General features: G+C 42.2%; 1 protein-coding gene across 5 annotated transcripts in view; it reads right to left on the bottom strand.

Annotated features, from left to right (window-relative positions):
• Positions 1 to 4,948: 4,948 nt before the first annotated feature.
• The window catches only part of MOB2 (MOB kinase activator 2), a 112,537-nt gene continuing 100,738 nt past the window's right edge, over positions 4,949 to 16,747 (bottom strand). For all 5 annotated transcript variants that reach the window (XM_027702584.1, XM_027702577.1, XM_027702593.1 and 2 more), the window contains exons 2-5: positions 16,149 to 16,309; positions 14,881 to 14,974; positions 7,857 to 7,981; positions 4,949 to 6,286 (exon numbers count right to left, since the gene is read on the bottom strand). In XM_027702584.1, the coding sequence (XP_027558385.1) occupies positions 5,976 to 6,286; positions 7,857 to 7,981; positions 14,881 to 14,974; positions 16,149 to 16,309 (691 nt within the window). In that variant the 3' untranslated portion in view covers positions 4,949 to 5,975. The remainder of the gene's footprint in view (positions 6,287 to 7,856; positions 7,982 to 14,880; positions 14,975 to 16,148; positions 16,310 to 16,747) is intronic.

Genomic DNA, 16,747 nt, shown 5'->3' with positions numbered 1-16,747 from the left:
GCACAGGGTTCTCTTTATTCATAAAAACAAATTGTTTAACTAGCCAGATGTAGATATTCTGGCTGTATGCAATACCAGTATCCCCAAATTTGTTACAGAGCACTTTTTAGAGTATTTCCACCTTGCCGAGTAAAATTATCCCTTGCATTTAGTCATCCAAAATCAGACATACTGTCACGACAAAAACAGTAAAAGCTCCAGCATTATCTTGTAATAAAACTAAATTAAAAACTCAGGCTGGCCAAGACAGAGAAGTGGGATGAATTTCTGTATTAATAGCTATTTCATTGTCTACCAGAATTTACATGAGAGAGGCAGCTCTTCTATCTAAGCTTTGATGCTTAGGAACAGAAAGAATATTCCTTGAGATGATTTTGGGAATGAATCCTATGGAAATCAGGTTTTTGTGTTCGATACTTTGTCGAGTGCAATTAAGAGAGTGCAAAAAAGTAATTTAGGAAATTTCCTGCTTGAAATTAGAGCTTTCAAGTAAAAGTCTTACTAAAGGAATTTAGTCCATGCAGAAAGCAGCAGAAAGCAGGACTCTGTGACCGTTGTGTGGCCTTAGAGGGTTGGATGAGTATGTGGTGCTGGAAAGCTGTACAGCCTTTCTTTTCTTTAGCAGACTGAGGGTGCAACTCCTTGTGCACCGGCATTAAAGCCCTTCTGGGGGAACCCTGGACTACTCTACAAGTTTAGTGTGGTAGTTAAATTAGTGTCTGGTGCCCAGGACCAGTTTGTTTTTCTTGTTTAGGTTTCCTTTTGGAGTCCTTGAGGGCAGTACTTGCTTTGGGGCAGGTGTCTTCTAAGCCTTACTGATGTCAAGTTGAAGCAGTGTTTCCACAGAAGCCGAGATCCTCTGTGAGGTGGCATTTGCCCTTTCTGTGTCTGCATTGATGTTGCAGAGGGTTGGTCTCCACTGAGTGCAAAGCCTGTCTAGCCCAGGCTTTTTCTACTTTCTCTTCCTTTTGATTTATCCCAAAGACCATTGAAAGGAGGAGGAGGTTTATGTGAGGGACCCTGAACCACTTTGTGAAAGAATGTTAACTATCTGCACTGGTGTATGGGAAAGCATCAGTATTTTAATGCCTCCTTTTTAGATATAATGAAAAGAATTAGCAGAGCACAACACAAAAAGAAGTGTAGTTAGTCCTTTTTCTTCTTTTTCCTTTTTTTTTTTTTTTCCCTTGGCTAGACAAAGCTCTCTGAGTGTTCTCTCATACGAGTGCTTGGCCACAACAATTTCTGTTTTCTCCAAGTCACATGCTAACCTAGCTTTGAAAAGTCTTATTGTTCATGTCAGCTGTCACAATCAAAACAGTTCTGTCCATGAGAAGAATAGAGACCCCATTAGCACACTGAGAGTTTTTTTGCCAGCTGTTTGGTGTTTTTCTCACTTTGTATCATTGGTTCCACTGGGAACATTGGGAATTGTCTATACTGCATACAGCTATATCATGTAAAGATACCACATCTGTCTTGAAATCCCTCAGGTATTGGGCTTATATTCGGACACTGGTATTGGCCAGCAGCATGGATAACTTAGCCCTACTGAACCTGTGCTGTGACTACAGCAACTGGGCAATAGAACAAGATATAAAATGCCTGGTGTTGCCATTTGTGCTACATACACAAATGTTGGTTTCATTTGTTCAGTAGGTTTGAACAGAATAAAACAACAACCTATTTCTCTGTCTGCAGTTTAGGTAATGGAAGAGTATTTCTGAGTTCGAGTCTTTCTGTGAACAGCTGAAATGGTGAGCTAAGGATTGGCTGGGACAAGTTGCACAGTGAATGTGAGCAAAGGCTTGTTTGATGAAGCGTGGCTTTGATGAGATCAGCGTGCTTAGTAAGCTCCATAAAGTTTGTTTTTTCATGGGATTGCTTGTTTCTGTGGCAGTCGTTCAGACTTCTGCTAATGTACAGGAGCCAGTTGTTACCTGGCAGCATCCACCTTTAGCTCCTGATCACTTCCAGGAGCATCCTGGTATGCACATGATTGGCCAGAACTGGTGTTACCTCAGAGCCAGAACACACCTTTCTCTCTCCTCAGATCTTCTTGTCAGCAAAGTGTTCTTTTGTGGTTGAGTTTCTTAACTTTCTTGGTCAAAAGGTTGTTACTCATATATAAAATGAGTGTGTTCTATGGGATCTCAGACTTGATAACTTTCTGCAATTCTCAGGCAAGGAAGAAGGGCATAGCTCTGATTTTGCTGGGCTGAAATAGAAGATGCCTTACTCAATTTACAGCTTGCTAACACAGGATCTTTCTTAGGGTTAGGGTGAAGCTGGTCCGCTGATCTCTACACAGCTTCAGTGCCTTGAGGTTAAAGCTACAAGTGGCTGTTTCTCTGTGCAAAAGACTTGGTGGCACCATTCTGATGTCCCATTCCCTGAATGGCCAGAGGCAGCCCATGTAACAGACACACCTTCTGACCTTGGTGCTTGCTTACCTGCTGCTGATATTAATTCCAGATGGCATGTATTAAGAAATTCTGTTCTTCCTATTTGTATTTAGAGGCACTTATGCTTGGATTTCCTAAGGATGTTTTAGCCTCAAAGACTTACGGATAGTGACAAAATAGGGGGGGAGGGGGAGGGGAATTTCAGCTTGATATAACATTTCACTCTTGCTATAAATTTATGCAGCCTCAGCTCTTCAGCACATCACTCATGTGTGTAGAGCACCAAATGTCAGGAACATGATCCAACAAAACATACATATGACTATTGTTGAGTTTAAGTGAAAGACTTTAGCCCTGTGATGGCTTGTGCTCATTGCTGTAGGTTTAGACCCGAAAATTGGTTAGGGATTCTGAAATTGCAGGTGTAAAGCTGAGAGTTTGACAAGATAAGGCTCGGAAAAGGGTTGTTTTGGGGGGGGGGGGGGTGCATATACATAGTTTAAAAATGTGTTTTCTAGCATTGTTTGGCTATTTCTCTGGGGTATCTTATTTATTTAGCAACCCTTAAACAATGGTAGGTATGTCATGTTCTTTGGGGGTGGGGGGCATCTTGAATGTAGGATAATTAAGGTGTCTCTGTTCTGACAGCACTTGAACAATTTACAAAACCCGTTTAAAGCAGCAATATGACGATTTCCTCAGTGTTAGAAGACCTAAGCCTGTCTTTTAGATACTGGGGAGTTCAGGCTCAGTGCTTACAGTGTGGGTCATCAGTGACGTTGCAAGCACAAGAAGCCACTGACAAGTTTTGAAGGCTCAATGGCACTTCTGTATCTAATGTTACTACAGTGTAATTCAGTAACCTCTGAAATATGCTCAATGCCTTGAGGCTGAGCTTTACAGTAACATTTACTCCTGACAAGAAGAACACTGGTGTTGGCACTGTTTCAGTGTTTTCCTTATTCCCACTGCTAAACCCAACAAGATAGGCTACACTAAAATAGGATTCGTTATTTGTGTTCTTGTTAACCGCTTGTAAAATATAAAGCGATTACCCTGCTAGATGAAGTGTCTGTGCTTTCAGGAATATCAAATGCCTGCAGAGTAAACTTGGGACAGCTGCCACGAACAGCAGCAGGCTCTTCTAGAGGTAATGTGGTACTTCACTGTTCTCTGGTTTGCTGCTTTGCACCAACACGTGTGTTCCCAGACTTCCTATGAGGTTCTGCCAGTTCTCCTATGGGAAGCTAAGGTATAGTCACCCTTGCTTTTGATACAGACATCACTGTGTTGTGACTGGAAATTAGGGTTGTAGCGAGGTCAGTCTTTCCAGGGTTGAACTGCCTCTTGTTCAAGTCAAGCCTTTCTCAAATGCGTATCACTTCTAAATGGTCTTTAAGACAATTGCAAATGCATTTTTACAGGTAGATCATAAATTACCAGATATTACTTGGGTTTGAGTTGTTGTTCTTGCTATTGGTTTCTTACCTTGAATGCTACTGTGTGCTCTTGGGGCAAGTAGCAGAGGGGCCTTACAAATGGCACTGCTCTGACTGCTGCTGCTGACCTCTGGTTTTCCCTTCAGACACTCGTGTAGGGAATTTTAATGGAAAGGCTCACCTCAGCATGAATGGAGACTGAATGGGAATATTTGTCTGGATATGGAGGCTGTAGCAGGAGGACATGGTGGGGAAGGAGTGCTCTTGAGCAGTCTGTGTTAGCAGTACCCAGCTGAGCAGGTCAGTGGGATTTCGGCACATTTGCAAGCTACCCACAATCCAGAGACAAACAACAGAGGACAAGCCTGGGATCACAAAGTTTGAGGTTGTTTTCACTCTCTCTCTTCCCTCCTCCATTTCCTTCTCCTGTGCCTTTTTGCTCACTTTTATGATTTATTTATCTTTTTCTCACTTGCATTTGTTATGTGTTGTTGCTCTTGCACATTTCATGTTCTCCTTTCCTTCTCTCTACTGACTTTTACTACAGCTACAGACCTTATCAGGAAAACCTTCTAGGATTCATGCCAGGCCAGTTATAATAATCCTGGATATATCCCAGGATAACAACCAAAACCAGTAACAAACAGTTCTCAGAGGCTGCCACAGATTTGACAGAGGAACAATTCAAACAACATTTGGCTTTTTCCCAATGCTGACTGCAAGAATCCAGTGGAAATGTGAAGGAAAGAGAGTGGTATCACTGTCCAGCTACAATACCGATATAATACCGTATCCAGAGATGCTGTGATACGGTATTTGCTCTAAGATATGCAGAAAACCACAGCACTTGCAGAATGGATATAGGTACAAACAGGAAACTTGTTTCTCTCCAAGTGTTGCTTATCTTCAGATTATCTGGGGAGGTGGTTCCCACGGCTACTGGAAACAGCAAGGAATTGATTACAAATGTAAGATTACAGGGTGGAAGACAACCCATTATTTATAAAGCCGGCTGAGAGCAGAGCCAACAGCATTCAGTGGTGAGAGGGAGGCTGCACAGGTGGAGTCTGCTGAGTTTTGACGCTGCAAACACAAAAACAAAGCTTGTGGCTGATAGATTCGTTTTTATTATTATAGAACAGATGAACTAAAATAAGCCAACAATATAATTTTATGCCAACAGCCATCTTTCTAGCACAGGCGGTGACTGACTCAATGCACCCTTCTCCCCCCCTCCCCGGGCCTCTGTTCAATGGAAAGCAAATGGTGGTGGCTCCGGCACACGGGTTTTAGAGTGCAGTGATCTTACTCCTGTTACCTGTAGAGGTGTGCCTGGGAAAAGAAGAGGCGGGGGAGCAGAGGAAAGAGCATATATACTGTAGGAGCAATAAGCAGAAAGGCTTGTGGATCCTCTTGCACCAACGTGTGGTTACATGTTGTGACCACATAGATGGGCCAACTGGAGAATCATGCCCGCTGTCAACACGTAGCAAGCCCCTAGTTGCTACTCTAGTCAAGCCAGGAGTTTCTTCCCATTCCAAGCTAACAAAGGGCAAGATGCACTCAATGGGGGAGCTTTTGGCAGGGTTAAGAGGCAGTCTATGTAAAACCAAACCAAAAAACCACCCCCACCCCCCAAAAAAAAACCCCAAACAAACCTGCATTTTAAGCCACTTCCAAGTAAAAGTTATTTCTTATAGTATAATAGATATTTTTAAATGGCAGGACCACCGGCCTAGAAAGACCAAAGGGCTTGCACTCAAGACCAAAGAAAGAAAAACAAAAAACCAACCAACCAAACAAACAAAAAAAACCCCCAACCAAAATATTCAAGAGTGGCCCCACTCTCAAGCTTGGCTCTTCTCTAAAAACAGCACTCATCTTCCATCTGAATAGGTAAAAGGAGGAGTGGACAGAAAATAAAATAAAATTGGTGCAACTTCTCGCCAGTTGGCGCATTAACCCAAAGCTCCGTACAGTCCTGTACGACTGCGCGTCCTGTGGTGGCAGCATCATTGCTTTCAGCTTTCATCGCTGTATATGTCTGTATGTATATCTGAACATATACATACACATACACACAGAATAGATAATATTGTTTTTAATGTTAGTTTTGATCCTGTAGGAGGGCTCATCTCTCTTTCACATGGTTCTGTGCTCCTGCGCTGTTGCTGCTCCCATTGCCGCTCCCATTACTGCTGCTCCCGCTGCTGCTGCAGAGGACCTCTGTGAGGTCATCCATGATGGTGGTCTCTTTAGGGTCCACGAGGTTGAACTCCCTGATGAATAGGATAAAGTGTGTGTAGAGTGTGTTTAAATGTCCGTGCAGCTCCAGTGCCAAAGTCTCCTTAAAGTGTGAGGAGTAGATATGGGCCAGCACATGGAACAGGTACTTGCAGATCTTCTTCACTAGGGACTCGAATGAGTTTGGGAATTCCTTGCCTGAAAGGAAGATGGAGAAACACCGTGATAGCACCAGCTGCTTACCACCAGCCCCTCAGCAGCATTTGGGTGGGCTGACCTGTGGGTAACAGCAACCAGCCCACTATATACAGCAGACAACTAGAGGGTCCTCTATCATCCTATCATCTTTCTTTTTACAGGAATTCAGGGGAAGAATCTAAGGAGTTATTAAGCATTTTCATTTGAAATTAAATTTTAAATCCTAAGGGTTCAAAGATTATGAAGCAAGTATAATTTTTCTCTAAAACCACTATATTTTTTGTTACTGGCTGTAAAAATAATGAGAGATTCTTCTAGGTCCTTATCTAGTTTGTCCAGGAGTAGCAAATTTTTCCCCAGGAAACCAATTCACAGATCCTGAAATGGAAGCCAAGGTACACGGGCTTCGGTAGTGTGCGGCTGTTTGGCTGATTTTACATAACGACTTCCCTCATTTCATTGCTGAAATTCTATTGAATGGGAAAGAAATGGAAGGAAATACTGGGTGCCTTCTATCAGGCATCTCTATCTAGGCAGCTGAAACTTTGCTTGCCTAGAGCAAGTGTTGTAGTACTGGGCCAGCACGGTAACTACTTTAGTAACACTGAAAGTGAAACTGAGGCAAACAAAAAAGCAACACCTGCCATCCTGTGATGCACAGTACAAAGTCTATTACTGGTCTAAAGTGCCCCCTGACCTCACAGACAATCACTTGCATGAAATGCCCTCGCTTCCCTTGGGAATATTAAAAAAAAAGAAAGACAACTGCAGCTGGCTTACTAGGCACAGTCTCACTAGACACTGCCTTTTTTCCAGATCAGGCTGCTTGTAAGCAAAGGTTGCTAGCTTAGTATTTTCTATATTGTAATGTCTTAGTTTCCCAATTACCTGTTGAAGTGGCTCAAGAAGCCAGCTGCTTTTAGTCCTGATTAGGCCAACCAAAAATAACTTCAGGTTTCTATTTTTTCCCCCTTAAATAAAGGCATTGCATGTAGCAATCTTGATAGGATACAAATTTGAGTTAAAATTACTTTCCTATTGCTTTTCAGCTCTTAAAAAGTCACATTGTTATTTAATCTTTGTAAGGGAAAGGAGACTGCAAACTCTCTGAGAGACAAGGCCTTAGAACCTTTGGCAAAGAAGGCAAGCCACATTCCTGGCAATCCAATTTATTTCCCCCTTAATGTATTGAGGCTCTAATAGAAACAGAGTTCAAGTTTGCTGTCAGCAGGCTGTATTGAACACACATGCTGACTGTTTTCAGAATTTTATCCTCTCTGAACACAGGCTAGAAGATCTCATCATGCTTGAAGGGAAAGATGTACTGATGATGAAAGAGAAGCCAAGGGGACAGGTGTGTGAGACTTTCACCCCAGTTCATGCACCAACAGCACAAGTCTTTTTTACTGCAAGAATGAACCAAACTTAAAATCTCCCTTAAAGAAACACACAAAGAAAACAACAACAAAATCATCAAACAAACAAGTGAGTCTGGTTTTAATACATATGCTGAATGCCAACTTTTGCTTTCCTTACGGCCTCCACAGAGAGCCCCAGGAAGCGGACATACCGTATTTTGTTGGAAAGACGTCCTCGTCTGTCACTAGTTTCTGCACCGAACTCATGACGAAGTCAACGTACTGAGGAGCCGTGCACTTGATCTTCTTTCCCCGCTCATCATACCAGTAGTACTGTCTGCGGAGAGAATGGACAGTGTTACCGCATCACACTCTGGCTTCTCAGCTCCACTCCTCTAAGAGGTCAGTGTCTAAATAACGTAAAACAACAGCTGCAACATTACCAAAACACATCACAGCTGCTGCAGAACAGATTCACATCTTTTCTAGATCAAAGACCTTGAATTTCTGTTGGCCAGTTTTGTTTCTCCCTCTGGGTTTAGGCCAGAGTGCAGGTGGCAGTGACAAGCACAGAAAGTCTGCTGACAAGTCTCCAAGGAGAGGAGCTTTGCTGAGGCAGCAATAATTCACTATCCATGACAGGCTGAGGGTTTAGATACAGCCAGTATAACTGTACAGGAAAGCATTATATAACTATTTTGAAAAGGGCAAGAACATTGCACAGTGATAAACTGGTGAACTTCTGATGCTTAACATCACAGAACGTAAATTAGTCTTGCAGTGCAGTATTATTAAACGGTCAGATGGTGGCTCCAAAACACCAGCTTTTCCAACCTGGTGTTCCCAAGGACCAGCGGTGATTTTAAGTGCTTCAATTCCTGTTCCAAGATCCAAATTGGGGAAAGTTTTCAGGACCCTTCTGCACATCCCTACCAGCATGCCTTTGAACTCTGCTCCTTTGGTTACAGTTACGCACACTGCCAAACACCTGAATATACATTTGATTCTGTCACCAGTGAATATTCCCGTTGGATATTACAGAAGAGGAGACATTAGCATATTGCCTAGCCTTTCAAAAGCAACCATAATTCAATCAGTTAGCCATAATCATCTTGATTAACTGCAGCCATCCCTCACCTGATGGAGAATCTGAAGGCTATAAAATAACTGAAGGTTTGTTCCCTTTTTTATGAAGTCATAGTTAATTAAAGTACCTCTAACTGTTACCAGGAGCAGATATCCACTGGATTAGGCAGACAGTGAGAAATGTTTTACAGATAAGGAATTTAGCAAAACACTTTTTAATAGGTATTTTCTTGCCTATGTCACACTAGATGTGTCTTGAATCCCAGTTTATGAACTGTTTCTTCAAACAGTCTAAGCTCCAGGCACAGTCCTGTATCATTATAGGGCTGATAAGAAATCCATTGCACTGGTCTTCTCAGAACACAACATGAGTGGAGTTTGCTGACTGCAAGCAAGAATGGAAGTGGTCTGAGCATGAGAAAGAACTTGGCTAGAAAGACATCGCACCCAACACGAGCCTATAAAGCCAGGGCACTACTTTTTGCCTGTCTGTTCAGCTCCAGCTCTGCTGCTGCCGATCTGTGATCTAACATTTCTCACACAAATCACTGAATAAGGCTCTTTATAGCCCTAGACAAAATATTACTTCACTGTGACATTTAGCCACCTTAGGCCTAACAGGACTGGGCTGCAATGAACTTGAAGGATCTACACGTGCCACCTGGGAAGTGAAGTTTTATGTGTACTGACCAGCAGAACTGTCCTGAGGCAACTAAACAAAAATGTTAATGGCAACTAAAAAGTTTTCATTTAGAATGTGTTTTCATGGCCCTAAAAGATTCTTTAGGGACCTGAGGGTGGTGAGGTGAAGACACTAATAACGCTGTTCATGCCAAAAGCCATATTAAAATAAGAAGAAGTTGCAGAAATAAGTAGATAGTTCAAGTTAAGAGAGGAAAAGCAACTGAAAACTGCTTCTGCAGACACTTAAGTTTTAGAATTTTTCTTTCAGCTCATTTTCAGTATGTGGTGCTTGGTCACTGTCATTTACTAGAAAGAGCAAGGATTTGACTGCAAAATTGCATAAAAAGGTGAGAAAGTGGGTGAAAACAGCAGGAGTCAAAAGCTCTTTTTAGAGCTTTGTCAGGCATCAAAACTGGCATTTGAGCCCTTAGGCATAGACTGTGTTTGTTTTTCATCACTGCTTACTTCCTTTGTACAATCCACATATAAGGAATTACACAATGTAGTGCACCAACACACAAGCCACCTCATTTGTCTAGTCTTGCAATGAGTTGGAGTGAGACAGTCCCAGGCAACTCAGCCTTATTTCGGGTCTTAAGACAGTGCTTGTTGCCAAGAGCAGAAGCAGGCTGGACTGTCTGTACCTCAGCAATTCTCACATGCTGCAGAAACCCTCAACTGCAAGACAGAAAGCATAGTTCAGAGTTGCCCTTAGGCGCAAAAATGAGTCTTGATAATTGGATCTTAGTCAAAAGAAACAGTTTGGCAACTGTACAAGTTCACTTACATGAAAATATAAGTGAATAAATCTGCTCTAACATCCCACTGAATATCCTTTTTGCCTTTCCTTGAAAATTAGGCTAATTATGCAAAATAGGAATTTAAAAGAAGAATCATTAAGACTAAGGAGATAACTACAAGGATTGTCCTGTTGACTAGAATCATGTGTCTTCCTCATGTTTCTGGTGCTGTGAACAGACTTCACAGGTCTTAGGGGAAGAGAGGAGCCCCTGACATGCCCTGAACATCTCGCACCTGGTACGCTGGAGTTATCTCCGTTAACAAGATAGGAAGCAGGCGGGGGCCGAGGAAGGGCTCAACTGGGCACAGAAGCCTTATTGCATTCCAATACTGGCACTGTGACAGCACAGTCCCATATTAGGGAATGGATGGGAAGCAGAAAGGACAAGAGGATGAGACTTTAAAGGCACTTTTCAAAAAGTGCTCACATGATGCAGATTTTGATTGTTTTATTTCCCATATAATTTCTGGCAGATTTAAACTTCCCCAGTATGGAGAGCACAAGGAATTTGCAGCTCCATTCTAAATTCCAGGGGAAAATGACTACGGGTTTAACAGAGAAAAGCCTATGATACAAATAATAAAGTATAACACATATGAATTAACAATGCTGCATCTTAATATATGTATGTATTTTATCCCTTTTCCTCTAAAACATTCTGTGCTTGTGTTGATAACATAGATACCAAGGCAGAATAGAAGTTACATTGGTAAATAAGAAGAAAAGCTTCTGGAAGGAGGGAAAAGCAAATAATGTGGAGATTAGGTTGCCTGGAAAGGAAGAAGAGACAGTCCCGGTAGAAATACCAAAAAACGGGCTATGTAGAAAGCCGAGGGCAGGAATATAGTGCTTGTCAGCAGCTGGAATAGCTTTGATGGTTTGATAGGGGCTAAACAACATTTTGGATGGGGGAAAAGAGAAAGGAGCCATCGTGTAAAACCATACAGCTGGAGAAACTTAAATATAAGACAAAGCAAAACTTGCAAGTTTGAGTTAAGATTTCTAGAAGGAACTACCATCCACATGCAGAGATACTAAGGGCAAGGTAGTGATGAGAAAGGAGACTAAGGTTAGAAAAAAAAAAAGAGTTATCAATTAGGGGATTTCAGTGCACCAAAATGACACCTTGAAAGGAGAGCTGTCTAGAAGTTTGCATCCATCCTTGATGCCTCAGGAGTTTTGTAGTCTCGGCCTTATGAACAGCACTTATATTGGCTCTTAGTTGGTACACTCACTGCAGCACCTGGACAAGTTTTACCCCAATGTCAGCTACAAAACCAGTTTACAGCTCATGGTGCTTAAAAGCTGCTTTGTGTAATAATAAGCTATAAAGCGTAATAAATCTAAATAGTAAATACTGTGTTAAAAATACAGTACCTGCTTTACAAGTGATAATCATATTAATAAGCAAAATTAAGTAATTCCCAAAGTTACATTCATGCCAACCTCATTAAATTTTGAGGATAACTGGGCACTGTGGTATTTCTCTTGGCATTATCCCACCTTGCCAGTAAAGGCTTCCATCTGTTCTATACTGAGACTAAGTTTTGGTCAGATGTCTCTTAGTGACCGTAAGCAGAAATTCTCCTCCTCACTGTGTGCAGATGGCTGTGCTATCTCACATATCTGACAGAGGGCTGAAAGCTGCATCTGCCTGCAGTTTGTCAGTTGGCTGGAGCTTCTCTGAGATATTAAATCCTTACCTCAAATATTTAGCTGCAACCAGTGTTTCTAGTGCCAGCAAATACTTTAAATGTAGGACTGGGTATTTGCAGTGCATTTGAATGAAAAGTAACTTGACAACCAACCTGTTCTCAATAGTTACTTCTCAACCTTAAATACAAAAAGCCTTCCTTAAGTGTGACCAAAATGGTGTGATCCAAAACACGTCTTCAGGAACTGGACAGGGAAAACATAAAAGTGGAACAGAATGCAGACCTTCATACAGAACTACCTACAAAATCAGCACAGGAAAAAAATGGCAAACTGCACCCTTATTCCAAGGTACTGTAATTCTGTGGCCATCTTACGTAGCTAGATGCCATTTTATTCCAAGGGACCTGAACAAACAGATCATGGCCACAGAAGGTTTAAGTCTGGAGTGTCTGTCAGGTTAACCAGTAACAGCCACTGATGTTTAGGTGGCACTCTTTACATACTGGAGACAGGTCAGAGGCACAATGAACCAGAGCAACTCGTGTTTCTACAACAGAACAAGTACATCCTTACCTTACTGCATTAGGTTAAGATTTTTAATTAAAAAAAAAGAAAGGGGTGGGGAAGCATTGTCATACTCATAACTGGATATGAACAAATGAGCATCTATGAGGCAGTTCTCCATGTTCCATTTTAGGCATATCTCTTCCAAAAGGGAAGAGCTAGGAAAGGCAGAACATAAAGATGAGGATTTGGAGAACACAATTATGAACGGGGCCCTCAAAGCTGAACTGTACTGAGGTGTGTAGCTTGGTGATCTCGCCTTGGTGGTTTTTTTCATAGACCCACACACCTGAGAGAAGAAACCAATATACAGCCTACAGCTTGCAAACATGGATCAGCCACCTGCCCCAAGTGCAGGAAGATACTGAAATTGTTATAATTTAGCTACACACAAAGTGTTTCAAGTGCTTTGCCCAAATGTAGATATGCTTCCTGTTATTCCCACAATTTTTCAGTTTTCCAAGACAAAGGACAGGAACATTCTGCTACCACTCCTCACCATTAAAAATACAGACTACAGCTGGAGCCGCCTACAGGCACTTCCTCTCTTTATTCTGCAGCACAAACTGCTTACAGAGAACTCTTGTTTAAGAGCAGAATGGAGTGAAACTAATGTAGGTTCCCTATCACCACCTCCTTCTAACCACTATTTCCCACCAGCCAAGTGGATAAACAGTTAAATTCAGTCCTTTGAACAGCCAATGCTACAACAGGAATTTAAACATGAGAAAGCTTGGGAGCAAGAGTTAACAAAACACTCATCTTACTGATCACCATTTCTTATTTAGAGACATTCTGTCTCCTTTTGATAAAATCTGGGTCCAGCAGAGATTTATTACTTTCTGTTCCAGCTTGCTTTCAAAGTCCCTAGCATGGCCTTTAATTCTCTACTGACAGTTATCGTTCCAACTTTTACATGCAAAAATATCCGCAGTACACTTGGCATTCTTCAGAGGCTCTCAAAGAAAGCCCCTGATATTAATTTCAAGTGTACAAGATAGCCTAGTGAATTAAGCAAGGATTTCTTTTTAAGAACTATGTAATGATTGTCAGAGATACAATATAGAGTTCTGGTTCTGTTGCCTACGTTCCCTAAGATATTTGATTGATGTACTATAACATTAACTGCTCAGTCTTCTGCTTTAAAATCCATCTCAATTAAATTAACCCCAGGAAATGCAAGAGGAGGGAAGAAAAGGACTATCAACACGTGTTGGAGGAAAAAAACCCCACAACACAACAGGCTTATTCATACTCGACTGGATCTCATATTCCATGGACTGTGCTCATCAAGAGCAGGAGTTAATGCTAACTTTTTCTTATGTTCACATTGTACAGTAAAACTATAAAGCTTTCTTTCATAACAGATAGCTAGTCAACGTTAAAAAAGTCTGCTAAATTCTACAGGTGGAAAAGTGCCAACGCAAAACGTTTTCCTTACTCTTTGCAAAGCTGCCACTTGTGTTCTCTGTGCCCAGGGGCTCGGGCAGAAAGACGGTGGCTCATAGTCGGGCTAGAGATTATCTGTCAGCAGCCTGGTGCTCTGTCAGCATTCCAGCTATCAAAAGCACCCTCTGAGGTTTTCACTATTCGCTTATCCTCCCCGGCCTCCTATCGAATCCCAGCACTGTTACCAGTACAGACAGTTCTGCCTTGCCCTTGTTGAGGAATACATTCAGTGCAGGTAGCTCGGGGTGCAGCTGCAGATTGAGCTCTGGGTGGTGGGAGCCCCAGGCAAGGGGCCGTGAATTGCCGACCCTTTGCATAATAAAAGGCAGAGCACCTGTGGCCCAGCCAGGGGACCGGACACTCAGAGACACAGCAGGGGCTGATGACTCTGCTAAAGACCCCAGATTTTCTCGTGCATAGACTGTGAGGGTATAAAAGCCCAGGGTTTCCTTTGTTCCGGGTCCCTTCTCGGAGGCATCAACTCGGGCTGTTATTTTGTTATTTAGCTACTGCACCAAGATTTAATTAAGGATAGGACGTCTCAGACTCTGCTATGAGAAACCTGGGGTCGAGCCGGTGAGGAAACCTGGTCTGATAGTGTGAGTGTGGGGTGGGTAGCTGCGAAGGGGCCTCAGTCCCAGCTCAGGTGGTGTAAGAGTGACTGCCAGAGCGGATCCTGGATGGGCGGACAGGAAAGTTTCCTTAACATCCTTGTTCTCCTCTCCCTCAAGCACACACATGGTAATTTGCCTCTCTGATCTGACCTTATAAAACCAGCTCAGAGCACTCAAAGATTCTCATCCTTCTAGTCCTCCACAAAAACAGATTTCCACCGCACTTCACTGCTGAAGGGAGAGAAGACGATGCACAGCTGACACATTCTCACCAAGTACAGACCTGCTGTAAAACACTTGCCCAATGCCATTCAATACCAATATCCTCCCCCAGGCAACTCTGAAGACATAGAAACCTTGTAATTGTAAATATTGACTTACGTATTGCACACTGCCATGGTCTGACATGACTCTCCTGTACAGAATTCTGAGATTGTACTATACTGTAAATTGATGTGATGAAAGAAAGTTGTTGCTGAAAAATAAACAAAGGAAATAAATTCAGAAGTAAAATACTTTCAAACACTGGTTATCCTCCAGACAATTATTTAAATAGAGCAAGTGAAGTGACCTCAGTCTTGAGCTTGCATATGAATTCAAACATGATTTAGCTAAATGAGCCTAATGATGAACTGCAAAACAAAGAGGTACATAGAATGAAAGCTCTTGTTTGTATTTAAGATGAAAGCACCATGATGCATCAGCTCTTATTACTCACAAAGCAGTAAGACTGGAAAGTGTCTCCGTCATCGGCCTCACCTTTACAGTAGAATACTCTACTACAAGCTGAAGGCAAACAAATTGCTATGTTCTTTTGAAGTCAGACTCAATATATAGTGGCTAGAAAAAGCATTAATAGTTCTCACAATACATCCCCTTGTAAAAAGAACCAGCATGAAAACTAGTACACATCTACTTTTTAAAAATCTCTTGAGATAATTTAACATCTTAGTACTTCTCACAGGGCACCTCACTTTTTCTTAATGAGTCTCTATCAACTTTCCTAATATGCAGTTTAAAGTAGTTTCTTGCTACTACCACCTACAGTTGAAAACAAACAAGAGTGGGCCATAGCTGCAGGTGAGGACTGGCAGGGGAAGCACCGGGAAGTACAGTAAATCAGGACTGAGATGCACAGATACAGCGTTCAGTCACAGTAGTCAGTCGTGTGTCTAAGTTTCAGCCTGTCTACTGTTTAAATCCACAGTAATTCCATCAAAGCTTGATAGGAGTGGGGAGAAATCCAACCAAAAGACTTGCTTTACATACAGGCGTTTAGAAACTACCATATTTACAATGCTTCTGGAAGGCCAGTAGCTTGAGTTAGAAACAGGCAGAACCAGCCAGTTTAGCAAACAGTCAAGGAGAATCTTGATGGCCCTCCAAAGAACATCCAAAACTTTAATGCCCTCAGCGCCACAGTGAGGGAGGTGGAAGGAGGAAACGACCAAGGCTTCCATGCTGCTGAGTGCAGCTGGGTTGTACCTGAGACAACTTAATTACTATTCAGGGTATAATGACATGCATTACACAGTAACCATAAATAACCATTGAGAGTCTCCCTAAGCACTGAAAATAGTAAAAAGGGTGAATGAATGGCTTCTCGAGCATGGACAGCAAGCTCAGAGCTGTACGAACACAATACTCACTGTTGCTGGCAAGCCACTCGTTGAGGTCTATTTCTCGTGGTAACATCACTAGCTCCTTAAATTCGAAGTCAGTAATTCTGGATTTTGTGTATTCTGGCTCTAGATAAAGTTTCTTCTCTTCTGGTGCTGGCTTTTTACCATTTGGCTTTCCCTTGGACTTCCTGCATAAGATTAAAAAAGAGAGCAGCAGGGTTACCTTTACTGTTGAACAGCTACAGAAATCTGAAAGCAGCAGTTATCCAAACTCCTGTATTTGTTTTTACACCGTTCCTCCTGCATTCCCTCCCCTTAGCTCTTTTTTTTCAAATCAAAGCAACAGATAATTTCTTTAAAAGTGTATTTGAGCTCAGACCCTTTTTTCAAGTAACGTGAAAGTTTTAATGGCATCAAGAAACTTGAGACTGAGCTGCTCCATTCTCCATTGCCCTTTCGCCAGTTTAGGTTGCAAACCAATGGGAGAGCGACGGCCTCTCTTTATGCCTGTGCACAGTGGTGACAGCAGAACTACTGTTCTAAAGGAGCTACTCTAACGTGACTACCAACAACCTGCTGTGCCCTACAGTTAGCAGTCACCTGCAAAACAGGAGTCTGAGGGACAG

Source organism: Neopelma chrysocephalum, unplaced genomic scaffold (genome assembly GCF_003984885.1).
Source record: "Neopelma chrysocephalum unplaced genomic scaffold, ASM398488v2 Primary Assembly neopelma1_24, whole genome shotgun sequence".
Classification (NCBI taxonomy): domain Eukaryota; kingdom Metazoa; phylum Chordata; class Aves; order Passeriformes; family Pipridae; genus Neopelma; species Neopelma chrysocephalum.
This window is presented reverse-complemented; position numbering and strand designations above follow the sequence as displayed.